This window comes from Neltuma alba, unplaced genomic scaffold (assembly GCF_004799145.2).
Source record: "Neltuma alba isolate B1F8T4 unplaced genomic scaffold, ASM479914v2 tig00005689_pilon, whole genome shotgun sequence".
Classification (NCBI taxonomy): domain Eukaryota; kingdom Viridiplantae; phylum Streptophyta; class Magnoliopsida; order Fabales; family Fabaceae; genus Neltuma; species Neltuma alba.
This window is the reverse complement of record NW_021634200.1, coordinates 1-17,997: the sequence shown is the minus strand read 5'-3', so window position 1 is coordinate 17,997 and position 17,997 is coordinate 1. Positions and strand designations below refer to the sequence as shown.

The window sequence follows — 17,997 nt, the reverse complement described above, 5'->3', positions numbered from 1 at the left end:
TGTGCTAATTTTTAACGAATTAGCTTATCCAAATAGCTATAAAATAATTAGAGCTAATTGGATTCCGTCAATAATTATAATTACCATCATTAAATGTCACTAAACTTCATCCGTAAGCACATTTTTTCATAATGATGAGAGCAATTCTTCTATTTCTTTTAATTCCATCAATGCACGTGAGAGGAGATGATACCCTCACATCTTGTAAACTCTGGTTTGTATATTTAGGCTTTCCCTGCCACTCTTAGAATTTGAAGAAGCTGCCTAAACATGTTGGCCTAACTCTTGTCAGCTTGGCTAATACTCCATCCGTTCCTTCTTAAAAGTAACTTTGAATTTTATTATATAAATCAAAAAATTAGTTAAAGAGAGTAAATAGGTAAAAACTAGAGGTTCTTTCTTCAAAATATCCTTCTTTATTAAAGAGAGAGAATGTGAATGGAGAGAGATGATGCTTTAGAAAATGAGATGATAAATATATTGAGTATTAAAATAAATAATCAATGGGAGCAAAATAGAAAACTTGCGGCAAAAAATTTAAGATAACTTGTAAATATTACTTATATTCAAAGACAAAAACATGATGGTAGTTGTTACTTATAAAAAGGACAGAAAGACTATGAGTTTAAAGTTATAAAATCTGACACTTCAAATTTTGTCATTTTCTCAAACTTGACCCTAATTGATTAGACTCATAGAGTGTTTAGATGGAATCAAAATTATAATTTTAAAAATATTTTTATAGTATATAAAGTAAATATATAGAAGAGTTTATTTCGATTTATAGAACATTGCTTTTTAAAAACACTTTTCTTAATATCTAAACACCCTTAAGAGTCGAACCTGAAAGGTTGCGTGACTTTTCTAACTTGCAATTCATTGGAATGATAATACATAAATAAAATCTTCAAATGACCTCGAATAAATGTCTAAAGTAGCAAATTAAGCTCTAAAATTCAAACTAAATAATATAAATACAAGTGTTTAGTACTCATTATCATCAAAAATAAAATATTTGACCGTAGGATGTGGTGCTGTGGATAGTTACTGCTGGCTGCTGGGAGACTATCTCGAACCAGGGGATCCGAATCTTACCCAGAAATAGATGCGTTCGCGTGTCACATCACAAATGGGACGCCGAAGATTGATTTGGACAATGCAGACGCCGCAACGCAAAATCAGGATTCAGAAAATGGTGATTATGGACGTTAGTGTTTGTGATACTGAATTCTCAAAATTCTCAATCGGTGCCTTGCGTTCTGCGATTCCATTACCAATGAAGAATCTCGCCGAATCTCACCACGTGCCCTCTACCTCATCCGATTCTGGCCGCGGTTCTACTCGTCTTCTTCCCTGCCTCCAATTTAACATATTCTGCACAATCGAGCTTCAGTGCCTTCATTTAAACCAACATACTGAAAGATCTCGCGGCGCCAAATGTCCCGTTCTCTCTGTTTCGCCGGGAAATCTCAGAGAACAGTAGAACGATTGGAGGACAGAATGTAGATGAAAGGTACATAATCTGTTGATTTTCACCTAGTATCGTCGTTGACTGCATATTGTGTTGCCATTTTGATGAATTAACGTCGAGCATCAGTTTGTTCCTTAGAATGTCCATATTCGGTGAAATGCGACGATGAAAATCGGAAATCATACCTTATTTTTGCAAATTAAGCTTGTCTTGGCATGTGGAATTGGAATTGTTTTGTGTATTTGCGATGAATTTGGTGTGCGAAATTAAGTAATTTTTTATGTGTGATGATGCAGTAAATAAGAACGTTTAGTGTTTAGTTGCTCTCCCTTCAATGACGGCTGAGGCACTAATTCCTCTGCTTGAGTGCGATATGGAAGCTGCGAATGAAAATTGTTCAGCCTCCCCAGGCGATGAAATGAATAAACAGGACATTCCGAAAATCCAATCTTCAAAGGATAAGATTCCTGGAGGCGAGCTTTGGAATGATGGACTCATCTGTGCTTTTGAATTTGTCTCCGTGCCTCGAAGAAGTAAATTAGCAGAAGAAGTTCAAGAGGTCGCGAAAAAGAGAGTCTCACATGGCGATCAAACTAATTGCTTATTAAGAACAAAAGATACAGGAAACTGCTCGAATGATTCTTCTTTAATAGTTGAATCTGGAGTTAATAAGAGTCAGTCACATAATCTCCATGGCAACAGAGAAAGGCTTCCAAGGAGCTACTGGAGACCAATTGGATGGGCAAGAATTTCTGAGCTTATACAGACCGTTCAGGTTGAAACTGAGTGGGCCTCATCAGAATCGCGTGGTTTCTCAGATGAAGAAACTGATGTCACTGCCGCAGATGTTGCAGCCCCTTGCTGGGAACGGCCGGTGGGTCCGACTTGGTGGTGTCATGTGGATGCAGGCCATCCATTTATTAGAGCATGGTTGAGCAGTGCTCAGTGGCTCCATCCTGCTATTAGCATTGCTTTGCGCGAAGAAAATAAACTAATCAGTGAACGAATGAGATACCTTCTATACGAGGTATGATACTACCGATTCTTAATATAAGAATTAGTTGACTAATTTGAGAGATTAAAAAAATTAGTTAAGTTAGTTATTTGTTATAAATAGGTTTTGTTTTTCCTAAAATACTTTTACCAATCATGTATTACTGAAATTATCATTTGATAAAACATTTTACATGTGCAACTAGTACAAGGACTATTTTGAAAAAAAATAAATAAATATGAAAGACAAAGTGGATTGGGATCTTATATTTAAGATTAAATTAAAAGTCAAACAAATTCTTTTTAGTACAAGAAGACTTATTTAATAACAATTTTAAGGATGATGAAATGCAAACAGATAGTTATAAATATGAGAGTTTCAACTTTAATTTGTTAATAGTAGCGGAATTCATCACACGCTGAATCTAGCACATTTAGATTAAAACTGGATGATCTAGTTGTTATTTTTGTATTTTTATTAACTTATTATTTTAATAGATGCAAAGTCTAGTGGGTGTAACCTCAAAATAATATTTACGTAACTGCAAATATCGATTTGAGTTATGAAAAAAAATCTATAATTTTTGTATTGACAGGTTCCCGTTCGGGTTGCCGGTGGACTGCTATTTGAGCTTCTTGGGCAATCTGCGGGTGATCCTTTTGTTGAAGAAGATGACATCCCCATTGTTTTAAGAGCATGGCAAGCACAAAACTTTTTGGTGACAGCATTGCATGTTAAAGGTGTTACATCCAACGTCAACGTATTAGGCATTATAGAGGTTGAGGTCAGTCCTCTTTTTATTGACGAGATCAGAAGTATATCATATCTGTCGACTCAATTGAAAAATTCGATTAGTTGGTATATGAATAGATTTGAAATTTTTTAGAGAATTAATATTTTAAAAATTGTAAAAAAAATCAATAAAAATCATATTAGTTCTATTTATTTATTTATTTTAATTTTTTGGTTGCTAGTTTTCAGTGATGTTGGTTTTTTAGTTAAATTTATTTTTTTATATATTAATTAATATTTTATTAACACAAGATATAGATAATTTAATTAATTAATAATTTTGGGGGTTAAGTATAATGAATTTAAAGTTTAAGGCAATTCCAACATATTTCATGCAAATCAAGAAAAATCTTAACCTATATTAACTCTATATTAAAATATAACAATTTTCTAACTTTACTTCTATTTAATATATATTTTAAAAGAAATAATTATTTACACTATCATAAATAAATAACAAAATAGTATATTCATCCTAAAAATTTAATAAAATAACTTATAAATAGGATCAATAAAAACTTTCTCTCTCTGCTTTATAAATAGGACCAGAGGAGTAATGAATGACTGTTAGTTATTTTAAATTCAAGTTCTTACTAAGGATAATATTAATTTGTTTGAATTTACGTATTAACTTAAAAATTTATTCATCTTATTGTTTATTTTTCATTTAATATTTTAATATATAAACATTAAAGATATTAATGTAATTAGAGCTGGTTCGATTATGTAATTAGTGTCTCTATTGCTTTAATAACTTGTTAGATTTCCTGGTCCAAAAAAAAATTGTTAGATTTCAAAAACATGTCAAAATTGCAGTCGTCTGTTTATTTATTCTTAACATCATGCTACAATTTTTTTTTTTTTGATTGAATATTTGATTCTGTAATTTTATGTAGGAATTGCTTGCTGCTGGAGGGACTAATATCCCACATTGCATTCACGAGGTTGTAGCACACCTAACAAGTCATCTGGCTCGATGGGATGATAGGTGAAAATTACTTGAATTATTAAATTATCATTGATCCCGCCTTTGATAAGTATGATAATTTCTTTTGTTTTAATTTTTAGTTTACTTTTTCCTCTTTTCCGGTACATGACCTTAATTAACAAGGAAAAATAGATATTTAGATGTCAGTGGGAGTGAAAACAGTTCAAACAACAAGTAAATCAATTTGTAAAGCGTTAATTATTGCTTTCATGCAAGGCTCCTTGCATGTGGAAAGAAGTTGAAGGATCATAATTTACGCAGTTATATATGGTTTATGGGTGAAAAAAAAAAAATTGTAAGCAAATAGAACCTTAGCATCGAATATTGAACAAGGTCCTGTTTGCTATGAGAGAGAATCCCGATGTAGAATTGGATCCCACCGGGAACTTGGATATTCTCTTCATAGCTCCATAGATGGAGTGATATTGCATTCCGAGGAAAACAAAGAGGGGGGAAACCAGTTTTGTGTCCCATCTATTTTATCCTCTATGGTCTATAGAGAAGCAAGCGTGAATTCGCCCCTAGAAATTTTATCCTTTCAACTGCTCTGCTTCAGCCCGGCCAAAGCTGCAGCAGAGGAGGATTTGGAATTTTGATATTGAATTAATGGTTTCATCGGATGTTCTTCTTTTCCGGAAAGAACAAGTTACCTGGGATAGGATACTGTCGCCTCTGTTGTTTTTTAGGTCTGGAAGAATGAAGAAATTTGACGGCTTTCCTTGGACGTGGAATATCTAAGGCATCTGACGGCTTTCCATAATTTGAGTTTTGATTCTCAAAGATATACTTTAGAAATACTCCTTCAAAAATTGTTTCTCTGGGCATTTAAGGATGTAAAAATGAAGTTCTGTTACTTCTGATTGAGAATAACTTTCACTGATCTATGACATACTAAGGAAACAAATTTAATAAGAAAGGAATTGATTTTTGCAGGAATTGCATTCCCAGGTTGGGTTAGCCTATTTAAGGATAGATGTATATGCTATTATTGGGCTGACTTGAATTTATAACCAAAATTATTATCAATAGTATGTTCCCGTCTCTGCTTCTCTCGATTCTCTCCCTGTCAGTTAGCTCTCCCCTAAATCTCTCTTTTTCTTGTACTCTGTGCGTCACTCTATTAATCAGCTTTTTGACTATCTGCATATTATATACTTCATTATTAACATGTTTGATGTAGGTTGTTCCGTAAACACGTATTTGGGGCTGCAGATGAAATCGAATTGATGTTTATGAACAGGTGATTGTGCATTGGACCATTGTCCATGTACTCTAAAAGCTGAACTTTGTTGGCCATTTCAAATTTTGTTGGTAACTTGGATGCCGAATGTTTTTAATCTTCTTGACCAGGAGGAACCATGAGGATTTACATCTTTTCAGTATAATATTGAACCAAGAAATCAGAAGGTTATCGGCCCAGGTACCTTTAACCAGGGATTGTGCGTAGACGTTAATAATTAACCACGAAAGAATCCATGAAATATTAGATTATTCTAGGAATAAGAAGCAAACAGGATAGCTTTTTTATCTCCATTAACTTGTTTGCGGCAAGAACGGTCAGGAAAGGATAATAAAATAAAACTAATAGCTTGCTTCGTTTTCTTTTTCCGTCTTGAAAAGGTCAATGTACGAAGTACAATTCCTTTTCTTCTTTTTTTTGGGTGACATACAATTCGAATTTTATATAAACGATACCGCTTCTAGAGTAAGACTGGGCTACAGATGTAGCATGTGGGCTTGGGATCCTGGGTTGCATGAGTATTCCTCAGATCAAATAATACAGACATAATTTCTGTTTATTTCTCGTAACTTACTAATTTCTGATATATGTTTCTGTTGCTCTAAAATATGAAGGAAAAAATGATTATTTACAGCATATTGAAGAATTGTCTTTCAGGGAAAATCTGGGGTTCTAAGGTGGCTTTGAAGATCATAGATGCAGAGTTTGCAATTTTTTTTTTTTTTAGCTCTGCTCAGAGGATATTAGTTATGGGCTTTGAAGGGTTTCAGAGGGTAGGATTTTGAAACATGGAGTTGCTGTGGGCTTCTATAAGTAGTGCTGAGCGAAGCCGTTATATATTGGTGAAAAAAAATAAATCTTATATTCTTGTTAACAGTTTTTTTAATTGGCCGGCCCTAGTTAACCATTTTGTAGTTGACATGGTTAAAGTTCAGACCGTGTTTGTCTACTGCTTCGTAACGTTTAACACAGAGTGTAGTCCCTTTCAATGTTGATGTCTTTAAAATTTCTTTTGCTATTTGTAGGAAATATATGGTTTTCCTTTTTGAGTTTTACATGCGAAATATAAAGGCTAGACTTAACTGGTTACACAGAGCTCTATCGGTTGCACTTCACTAGGTGTTTTTTTCTACCATAAAAAGTATCTCTATCGTCTTGGTTTCCTGTGGAGAACAATGTTATATGTAGATTTCTTTTTTATTTATTAGGCTATAAGAGTGAAGTGGTCACTCCATGCACGAGAGGAAATTGTTTTTGAACTTATTCAACAATTGAGAGGAAGTGAAGCAAGGACCTTGCTAGAAGGAGTACGAAAAAGTACTCGAGAAATGTTAGAAGAACAAGAGGCAGTTCGTACTCGCTTATTTACAATTCAAGATGTCATGCAAAGCACAGTCCGTTCGTGGTTACAGGTTTTGCAATCTTGGCCTGATGATACTGAAGTATATATGATGAGATAGATTTAGATGTTTCATCTTCAACGTGTCAATATGAAATATAAAATTTATAGAGAATTGAAATATTCTCTAAATCTCTTATAAGTTACTTCTTACTATTATTTGGCTTCTGAAGAAAAAATCGAAGCATAAAATAGCATGCATTCGTAGATTTCAGATTTATTCAATGTAAAAATCTGCCGAATCTAAAGTAGATTAATGTAGTAATCTGCTGAATCTAAAGTAGGTGAACTTAGTTGGCTTTTATGTCACCGCATCACTCTGGATGTAAACTTAAGAAAATAGTAAAAATGAAGTGAGTGCCTTCAACATGATGAAATTGTGTAATTTTAGACTATACATAAGACTTTGCCCACCATGCTATTCAACAATTTTGAACAACGATGCTTCAGACACTAAGATATGGAGTCATACATTTTTGTGTGTGTGTGTTTCAACATAATGAATACTATTATTTATGTTTAGAAAATCTTGCAATGCTCATCAGTTATTCCGTTCTTGCATTTTACAACCCTGATGGTTTGGACAAGGTTTAGTTCGATTATACTGATGTTAAATTATATAACACATCTTATGATTTTTCTATCACAACTTATTGTTAACCATTGAATCATAGTTAGTTTTTTACGATTGTATCTTTTTTATAAGGACTCTCAGTTGTCGTCCTAAATGGGGGAATCTTAGGAGTGAAGTGAGCAAGTGCGTCCTTATGTTTGGTTGTCGTTTTCACTTTTGGCTTGATTTATGCTGACTGAACAAACATATGCTGAATATTATCAAAATCTTAGTGATTTTAATGATGCCTATGCCATTGTTAGGGATAAAAATAGCTCACACTCTTGCTCCTTGTTCTAGGATAGAAGCCTGACAGTGACTCACAATTTAGGAGTCTTTGGTGGCGGGGGTCTTGTACTCTCCATCATAACTGGCCTGTTTGGTATAAATGTAGACGGAATACCTGGAGCTGCTGATGCTCCCTATGCATTTGCTCTATTCTCTGGCCTCCTCGTTTTGTTAGGAGCTCTACTCGTTGGAATTGGATTGCTTTATCTTGGGCTGAAGAAACCCATTGTGGAAGAAAATGTTGCAATCAGAAAATTGGAACTTCAAGAGCTGGTCAAGATGTTTCAACATGAAGCAGAATCTCATGCACAAGTGCGAAAAACTGTACCCCAGAAAGATTTTCCTCGGACTGCAGCACGTAAGAAGCCACCAAATTGTGCGCCCCATCATTTCCTTGTCTAGAAGGTATGCTTTTTTTGAGAGAAAAAAAAATTATATCAGTTGGGTTTAAATCCTAACCACTACTTTTAATTGTTAAGTTAACCCTAGGGGCTATAAAGCTATACTTCTGTGTACACTCAACATATATATGGTTGTTTTGTATGGTACTTGGTGTTTAATTTGTGTGTTATTTGGGTTAGATCTATTTGTGATCATACCTCATTACCTCCGCGCTGGAAACCATTCGACCTCTTTCTAATTTTTTTTTTTTTCCAAATGATCACTCAACCTTCTTCGCAATCTCCTGCATTATGTATCTTGTTTTATACAATGGAAAAGATCTCCTCGATCATATTTAATTTCATTTAAGTAAATAAACTCTTAGGATGTGCTTGGATGAAACCAAACCATGGTTTGGAAAATAGATTTTGAAAATAAATAAATTTTGTGAAGAATAGATTTTGTGAAAAAGTGATTCTGAGAAGTGAGAGTGTTTGGATAGTTGTTATCAGAAGTACTTTTTATATGTACAAATTATTAAAAAAAGCATAAGTTAATATGATAATTACATAAAACATAGATTGTATGATATATTTTAATTTGAAGGAATAAAATTGTTAATAATATATTTTTTACCAACATAATTAATAATACATAAGATAATATAATTAATAAATAATTAATATGTGTATATTTATTTATAAGATATAAGATTAAATATGTTTATAAAAAATTAATTAAGGGGTGTTAAAGTCATATTATTGTTGAGATTTACTCTAATAGACACAATCATACTCTCCAATTTGAGCCAGAAACAGAATGGATTCACTTCTCTCGAAACTATGGTTTTGGGTTCTAAAACCATGGTTTTGACCCAAACCATGGTTTGGGTCTCCAAACCATGGTTTGACCTGCTATCCAAACAGGGCCTTAATCACAATCTAAGTCCATCAAATTGTATTGGGTTATTTTTTTTTTTTTGGTTGCCTACCCAGTTTACCGGAGTTTTGCTCCGACTATATTTGGATCCAACCCGTGTCGCGTACCTGGCTATGGTAGGTGAGTCTCCCAATGGGAATTTCTGCATACGCAGAGGCTCGAACTCGAGACCTCGCTTAAACGGTACCAAGCCGCTTACCACTTGGACCAACTTCTGTTGGTTATTGGGTTATATTTTTGCTACAGGTTAAATTATCAATTACGCTACAGGAGAGATACTCTAGTGTAAGTAATGAGAAACATGGAAATAGAATTATGCAATAATATTAAATACTCTTTTAGTCCTATTTATATGACAGAAAGAGAAAACATTTTTTGTCCCTATTTATAGGACACTGAAAGAAATTTTTTGTATGAATATATAATTTTATCCTTTATTTATTATTGTGTTGATTTTGTTTATATGAGGTATAATGTATATCGAATAAGGATAAAGTTGGAAAGTTGTTAAATTTGAAATGAGAGTAAATAAAGTTTAAGATCTTTTTTAGTCTGTGTGAAACATATTAAAAGTAACTTATAAATAAGATCTGAAAAATACTCGAAAGAAATGTTGCTGTGCATGCATAATTATAATTGGATATAGCATGCTGGGACAAAGACACCACGCCACGTTTTTATATTTTTATTTATAACTTAATTCCGCGACAGCAAGAATATATAATAACTCGAGAATCCTAGAGCAGTTTGTAATATATATAGAGACAAATGAATTATTAACATGCATTAAGCTTTCCTTATTATGTAAATCAATATTTAAGGAAATATTTAATTTAATGCCTAAGTCGGTAATTAAAAGTATCCGGCCTAACAGATAGTATTAAAATTATTTTTTCATCCCCAGACCCAGATAATTGGCATGATGATTTAAGGCCAGGGGGTAAGTTTAACCGTTTCCTGGGGCCGAAAACGCTGCCACATATAAAGCCCAGTAAAGCCGCGAAGGGTAAGTTTCCACTTTCAAACGGTTATGCGTAGCTCTCTCCCATCACGTGAAACACCACACCGCCATAACTCTTGACTCTCAGCTCAAAAAATATCAAAACCCTCAACCCACCATTCTTCTCTTTTCTCTGGATTGACTTTTAGTTGTCAACGTCATATCAACACTTAATGATTCAACCCAAAAAAATTTTGAAACTTTCAGATACATACCCAGCCTCTGAACGCAAAATGCAGATATACCATGGATGAACCCCTTCTCCCCAAAATACGAGGAGCGGTCGCAGAATCATCAAGCAGGCCATCATCATCCCTAAGAGAACGCAACTCATCTTATATTGATCTTATCACTAATGAAGAAGTCATTCAGATTATCACCACACCAAAGACTAGCCCCTCTTATTTGAACTTCTTAGCCAACTTGAACAGAAGAAAGAAGATCGTCCATCGCTCACACTCTGCTCCCTCGGTTTTCACTTATGCCAGAGGAGACGGTCACGATCCCTTTGACCTCGGAATTTCACAAAAGACATCACCGACAATAGTAGGTCTGTCCTTTGTTGGCGTCATCTTGTATGTGGCAACTGGGGTTTTAGTTTACTTGATAAGTGGGAGTTTCAAGGGCAAATCCACGTACAAGCCTGTGGATGCTGTGTACTTCACAGTGGTGACTCTCTGCACAATAGGATATGGTGATATTGTCCCAGACACAGCATTCACCAAAATCTTTACCTGTGGGTTCATTCTGGTGGGTTTTGGACTCATCGGCATTCTGCTAAATGGCTTGGTCACCTACATTTGTGATAGACAAGAGGAAATGTTACTGAGTGCCATGGATGAGAATCGATTCAATACACTAGTTAGATCATATATGATAGATAAAGAAAAAGGAAGAATGAGGATAAGAACCAAAGTGGGTCTAGCTTTGGCTGTGGTTGTTTGTTGCATTGCTGTAGGGACAATTAGTGCTCGCTACCTTGAGAAGTTGGATTGGCTGGACAGTTTTTATCTGTGTGTTACTTCTGTTACAACAGTAGGTTATGGGGATTATGCTTTTAGTACTGAGGGTGGAAGGTGTTTTGCATCATTATGGCTCTTGGTGAGCACATTGGCAGTCGGCAGGGCCTTTCTGTACCTAACTGAATACAGTATTGACAAGAGAAATCGGACTATTGCAAAATGGATTCTTCACAAGAAGATTACCTTGTCGGATTTAGTGGCCGCTGACCTTGACAATGATGGATCAATCAGGTATGCTAAATATTTTCTATTACATAGAGTCTATGAAGAAGTATCTAAGCATATGAGCTTACAGTCGAATTTTGCATTGTTGTTGACTTGTTGGTCACCTAAAATGTCAATCAATAATAAGCATATAAGCTTGATCAAAAGAAATCTTCACTAAAAAGTGTAACTATGTTTGAATGGGGGAAAATTGTACCTAAGCTATTTGCGTGTGGATTCATATTTAACTTAAGTTATCTGCATTCGCAAGCTGCTCCTCTTTTTTCGGTCAAATTAGATTTACTCTTATTTTCCATTGGAACGTTGTTATTAGGAGCCAAGGATGGATTATAAGCAAGGATTGGACAAATTATTGACTGATTTAGTCACTTCAAAAATACATTTTAAGAATAAGTTGGTCTGGTGAAGTATCAGAGAGGGGAACCTCAGAGTTATTATGTTTACAGAGCAAAAAGAAAACACCAACATGCAAAAACTGATGAACAGAGGTAGAGGGTCTACCCGATTTAACACTTAACAGTCTTCAGCCACCAAACCATTGTCCACAACTTTGACCCAAAAAAAAAAAACCATTGTCCACAACTAAAGGACAGAATTGCAATAAGATGGAGATTCTGAGCTGCATGCCTCATTCCCGCTGTAGCTTATAGGCCCTCGTATAGGAGACCCAAACGCAATTTAGCACATATCCTTAGGTCATTAGCATGCTTTCAAAAATTCTTGAGGTATAGCATGCAAGACTTCACAGAGATTGCCATAATATACCAAGTGCAGCTGATATAGTAGCATTTGCTAGGTGTTCATTTTGTAGCACATACATGCTTTATGTTTCTGTGTAATCTTTTCCTTTTATGCTTGCAGCAAGTCTGAGTTTGTCATATACAAGCTTAAGGAGATGGGGAAGATAGCTGAGAATGATATTCTACAAATAACCAAACAATTTGACACATTGGACAGTAGCCAATGTGGCAAGATTACTCTTGCTGACCTAATGGAAACTGCCTAATACAGAAGTCAATTCTATAAGAGAGATGTTTTCCCAGTCTTACTTGCCTGGGCAACGGCTGCTTGCTTTGGTCTTTATCTTTTCAGGTAAGATGGTCCAGCACAGCCAACAATTTATTGCCCAAAACTTGATCAACCAAAGGACTTGCAGCGGTCGAAACTAAGTACCATGAAAAAGATGCATAGTCCATCCCGGTTGCAGGTTCCATCGGACATTTCAGATAGTAAGGTGTAAAGGAAATACGGGACGTGATTGATTCTATCACATTTAGGAACAAGCCTAGAACAGTTAGTTTGGAAAATTTTTAGTGGAAAATCCACTTTTAGTAATAATTTGAGCGTTTTATTCATAAGTCTAGGTGTTCAGCACACATTACCACTACAGTGGAATTAGATATTCAGCCAGGGAATTACAATACCACCCGAAGTGGCACATTATTGTTTTATCACAGGATGGTTAAGAAACATGGTATTTGTTATCTGTACTCGTGAACATGTACCGCTAGAATCAATACCGTTTACAAGAAATGATACATTTTTTGTGCACCAAAAATAAAAAAAGAAATGATACCTTTCTAAATATATTTACAGAATCTCCCATGATAATAAGTATAAAGAACCTCATCCGCAAATGAAATGAACATATGTCACCGGAAAAAAAAAAAATGAAATGAACATATGCATATTGTGTCTCTCAATAATTAGCCAGGACAAGATACATTGCAGGTTACGAGGAGGTAAAATTTGATGATCTCAGAAGCCAAGGTTATGAACTCCAAGAGCCAGAACATTTAGCCTGCAAGAATAAAAGTAGACATATAATTGAATATAAAATTGTAAAATATGACCCAAATACAGTTGAGATTCACTAATTGGACTTACATTTTCAAACAATCCTCTTTCTTTCTTATGCTGAAAGTCACTCTTGAATAGTATTTCACAAGAACCTTCATGAAAGGGATAATAATGTGAAAATTTTGCAGCGTAAGTCACAGGCATGGGCCTTGCAACTTCACTTAACTCTCCTTCAGTACAGCAGGAAATTTGTCAAAGGTAAATGCTCCAGTAATTGATTAAGCCGATGATGATGGCTGGAATGACCAATAATAAATCAATACATTAACATCTCTTTACACTTAGATAGTAAGCATCGTAAATGTTTTTTATCCATTTCCAACATGAAGTAATTTAGTGCTACAAGCAAAAATGCACAAGATTGTCCTCAAAGAATAAAGTTAGCCCTCACCTGGAAGCAGAAGATGAATTGAACAAAACAGAAAATGTGATCAGATCCTTAACTTTGACTCCCAATGCTTCTGATTCTGAGGGTTAAAAAATATGAGAAAAGCATTACGTTACTAATTTTTTTTCACTATATTACAGAACATGCTAAAAAAATAATAACAATACAACCAAAAGCTCCCCAAGCAACAGTGGTAGCAGTATCCAATTCTTCAACGGAGCAATGAGTTTGATGCTTTGGCAGATAAAGATGTGTACCTCTGTCTGATCCCATGGATGCTCTCAAGAAGTTCCACCATTTGTTGCCACCTTGAATTCTTTGGCTCTCTCACACCATCCAACAGCAAGTTTGAGGCTTTCAGAGCGGTGATAAGTTCGACTTCAATTTCACTGAGCTTTTGATCTATGTGCCCCATTAATGCCTCATAAGAAGAAATTTCTGTCAAGACGCTAGTTTTTTATCTTCGTCTAACAAGCACTGTTTATGGATTGTTGAAGATCCCCAGTCTCCTTGTCACTCAATGAATCCCCTTGACTTTCCGCAGAAATCTGCACATCTTGAATATCAACAGATTTCATCACATTAAAATCCAAGTCATTGTCAGTAATATCCTTGCCACATTCTTCCTTTGGACTAATGATTCGAACTGGACTTGAAGAGTCTTCTGTTTTGCCTTCAATATTCAATGAAACATGCCCAATTAGTTGACTTTCTTTCAAAGATATTGCCTGAAACAACATTAACGCATCTTTTGATTTCAATAATGTGAAATTCCAAAACAGAAGGGATTCTTTGGCTGCAAAGGAAATATATTTACTCAATAAATTTTAGAGATGATAAGTGTTCATAGGATTTGCAATCATAAAATACAACCACCCCCAAAAAAATGGAAAAGAAAAGCTGTCAGTTCTTTACTCTTCCATAATTTTATATCAGCCAACATGTGCCAGGTCGATAAAAACTCCAAAGGTCAAGATTTGTTCCTTTGACCACTTACAAATAACGGTATGTATGGGCTTGCTGAGGGAGTGATTTAAGAGTTAAAAGTTATTTCTTGTCTACAACTTTAAAATTTTCCCAACTATATTTTCATTTGCTATTTAGATTCCCCCAATCAATGTATTCCAGATATGAATTTGTCATCTACATTTACAATTTTATCTGACAACCTTAGCCTTGAAAATTTTAGCTATATATTTATGCATTTGTAGGTGTTATTACCTTGAAAACAAGTCAAAACAGTATACATGTAGATGATATTAGTCTCTCCCTCAAGAATTTTTTCATGGGTCAACCATTGTATGTGTATGACATTAGTAATCAATTCATATTACCTCACAAAGCTTTGTAAAAAGTTCATCAAGCAATTCAATGCGGGTTTTAGACTTCTCCAAAGCTTGCAAGACCTTCTTCCTCTGAAAAAGTATTTCTCTCGCATCATTTTCCTTCCCCTTTTGAACACTTACAGCTGCCTGCTTTTGAAGCTTCTCTGCTGCCTCTGACAATCGCAAAAGCCTCAGTCTAGCATTATTTGCTGCTCCAACCACCATAGTCCATAGGTAAGTTCAAGTATTAAGTCAATGATTATAACTAGATCTATCTACTAGCGATTAAAAGCAAATCTACAAGCACTATTTTAGACAAAAGTTCAGTTTTTTGGCAACAAAAGTACCGAAAAGAGTACAGAATCCAATTCTTCGCATTCTGCGTCATACATTTCATTGGATTAACCAATATATCAGACTGGTCATCCACTCCCAGCAAGAAAAAGATTTTATTGGGAGCATTTCTGAATTGAAACGATTCCGAAAACAAAGCAACCAAATGGGAAAAGATAGAGGAGAAAGAAGTGAGAGCGAAAGATTCGTGCCCTTGGCTCTGGCGGTTTCGGCCTCTGCGTGAAGCTGATCGAGCTGAGAACGAAGGTGTTCCGTGTTGATGATGCTTGAAGCGCAGCAAATAGGCCTGCACAGAGGCCTACGGGGAATCGCCATTGCAATGGCTCTACCAGAATTCGTTATCATCTCTTTCTCTCAAACACGCACGATGAATGAAAGAGAGTACCTACAGCTGCTAATGCGAAATCCTCCCCCTTCCCGTCTTCTTCCACCATTGACAGCATTCCACTAGGATTTTTTTTTTTTTTTACCCCGAGAAAGGTTTCCAAATACAAGGACCGATGTGGCCCAACTTACTTCAAAATTAAGCCCAGACTTCTGTTTTGGGCCTGAGGCCAATATTATTATTTTGGATTAATACTATTTTCAGTTCTGTATTTGAAAACCATTATTTTGGTTTCAGGAACCAAGAGGAAGTCAAATTTTATAGACCAAACACTAGCCTAATTTCAGATATCAAAATTAAAATGGAGATAGCTCTCTCTTGTACCAAAAACAAAATAAATAAAATGAAGTAAGACTTCGGAGACTAAAGAAAATACTTCTATGATCTTTAATATAGAATCTAATTATTAAGTTGATTTTGGTCTTAAATATAAGACTTATTTCTTATATTTATCATTTTTTCCTAAATTAACCCTATGGATACTCCCTCAACCATAATCAAGTTAAAAAAAAAGAAGAAGGATATTAAGACAGATGATTATGATGTTTAAAAAAAAATATCATATTTCTTATAATTAACTAACTTACATAACTTTCTTAATCTAATCAAATTAGTTAAATAAGTCTTATATTAAAGACCAGAGGAGGAGTATTAACTATTCTATTTTCAATTAAGACTATATAGCTAGTTAAAGAGTTTTAGTCTTAAATATATGATCATAATTTATTTTTGTCTTACATTTACCATTACAAAATTACATCACCAAATACTTTAAGATATTAAAAATATATATAAATAATAAAATTCTACTTCGAAGTGTTTAACCAACCTTATCGGTTGTCAGTATATCATTTATGCATTTATTTTTAAAAATGTAAAAACGCTTTCATTAACAATAGTGATGCCACATTGTCACAATTCATTTTTTATTTTATTTTGCTTATGTATAAAAATTAATATTATGAACCTACCCAAGAAAAATAAAATATTATGAAACCAAAAACAATTGTGCTCAGTGATCCTACACACTGGATCCAATATAGCATCTTCAGAACCCCTTTCTAAATCAATCTTCCATGTTATATCATTTTTTCATTATCTACCACCTCCGATCGTAGATATAAAAATTAATTAACTAATTTGAATAAATAAAAAAAATAAAAAATTAGTTAGTTGTAATAAAACAGATATTATCTTTCCTAAAATATCCCTACTAATCAAATATATTAACTATAATTACTATTACTATAAGGATTACTTTAAAAAATACATAATATAAGAAATATAGTAAATTAAAATCTTACATTTATGACCAAAATAAAAAATTAACGAGATCTTATATTAAGAACCAGAGGTAGTATAACGTAAGAAAATTGAAAAAAATGCAAACTCGCAAAAAAACAAAAAAAAGCTGAAAATGCAGCACCTATAAGGAACACAGCATCATCCTAACTGATCTTACCTTTCACATTATCTCCTTGAAGAATAATTGTTAAAATGAAATATACAACAAAACTGGATGGCGGCACTTTGCCAGGATACTTAGTCAGCCCCAGCTAATCAATGACAATAACAGTTCCGCAATCTATAAGCAAGCAGAACATCAAAGGACTCATCATTTAACACGTTTATAGATGTTCCGGCAAGACAAGTCAACCGTGATTTCGTATTAGCCTCGGCCAATGGATTTGGCTTCCCTCTAGTAGCCATGCGATCATCCCAGACTCGTATGACTCCATCGGATGAAGCAGTTGCCACTAGGTGAGGGTCATCGCCTTCGCCTGCACCGCAGTGCTTAGTGAGCACAACAATTCCCTTTACACGAGTTTTATGAGCATCTTCAATACTATATGCAACCTTCCCACTGTTTGTATCCCATGCTGTGATATGCGGTCTTCACCACCAGTGTATAAAAGACCATTCTGTTAAATATAGAATCACATCTGAACATTAGATGCTCTGAGGAACTGAGCAATGAAATAAAATTCAAGGTTTATAACAAGAATGCTATATTTGGGTTATTCCAGATACAGCATTGCACGTAATGAAGTAAACTTTGCCTCCTATGCTATCAAACAATTAGCTGACTTCAGTTATTGGTGGTTGTATATTTAGGCAAAAACTTGCTCGTGGGCAGAGTAGCCTCCCTTCGTTTTTTTTGGGGGGGGGGGGGGTAGTCGTATGCTGCTTACAGGATAATTTGCAAGCACCAAGTAGATTTCCATAAACCCCACATAAATCTCAGGAATTTTTTAATGATAAACGTAAGATAACATAGCAGTTTTCCTGATAGAAACACCTCCAAACACATCATAAGCTCATCATCTGTCAAT

The 17,997-nt window shown here is 34.6% G+C and overlaps 3 protein-coding genes across 6 annotated transcripts; 2 read left to right on the top strand and 1 right to left on the bottom strand.

Annotated features, from left to right (window-relative positions):
- The first annotated feature begins 1,436 nt into the window (after positions 1–1,436).
- LOC114748383 (uncharacterized) lies at positions 1,437–10,273 on the top strand. The gene is made up of 9 exons (XM_028936760.1): positions 1,437–1,513; positions 1,768–2,498; positions 3,061–3,249; positions 4,154–4,245; positions 5,426–5,485; positions 5,596–5,665; positions 6,694–6,897; positions 7,798–8,190; positions 10,010–10,273. Exons 2-8 carry the CDS (start codon positions 1,806–1,808, stop codon positions 8,185–8,187), a joined length of 1,698 nt encoding a protein of 565 aa, XP_028792593.1. The 5' UTR covers positions 1,437–1,513; positions 1,768–1,805; the 3' UTR covers positions 8,188–8,190; positions 10,010–10,273.
- LOC114748384 (two-pore potassium channel 3-like) lies at positions 10,037–13,850 on the top strand. 4 transcript variants are annotated; one of them, XM_028936764.1, is made up of 3 exons: positions 10,037–10,111; positions 10,313–11,358; positions 13,741–13,850. In XM_028936764.1, exons 2-3 carry the CDS (start codon positions 10,352–10,354, stop codon positions 13,748–13,750), a joined length of 1,017 nt encoding a protein of 338 aa, XP_028792597.1. In that variant the 5' UTR covers positions 10,037–10,111; positions 10,313–10,351; the 3' UTR covers positions 13,751–13,850. The 4 variants fall into 4 exon arrangements, with proteins under 4 accessions (XP_028792597.1, XP_028792596.1, XP_028792594.1 ...); XM_028936763.1 differs by lacking the exon at positions 13,741–13,850 and adding an exon at positions 13,341–13,596; XM_028936761.1 differs by lacking the exon at positions 13,741–13,850 and adding an exon at positions 12,214–12,932.
- LOC114748385 (uncharacterized) lies at positions 13,035–15,467 on the bottom strand. The gene is given in 6 exon segments (XM_028936765.1): positions 13,035–13,153; positions 13,604–13,679; positions 13,858–14,046; positions 14,048–14,328; positions 14,935–15,134; positions 15,273–15,467. Coding segments are annotated over 5 exon segments (729 nt in total). The 5' UTR covers positions 15,304–15,467; the 3' UTR covers positions 13,035–13,153; positions 13,604–13,651.
- Between the last annotated feature and the right edge of the window lie 2,530 nt (positions 15,468–17,997).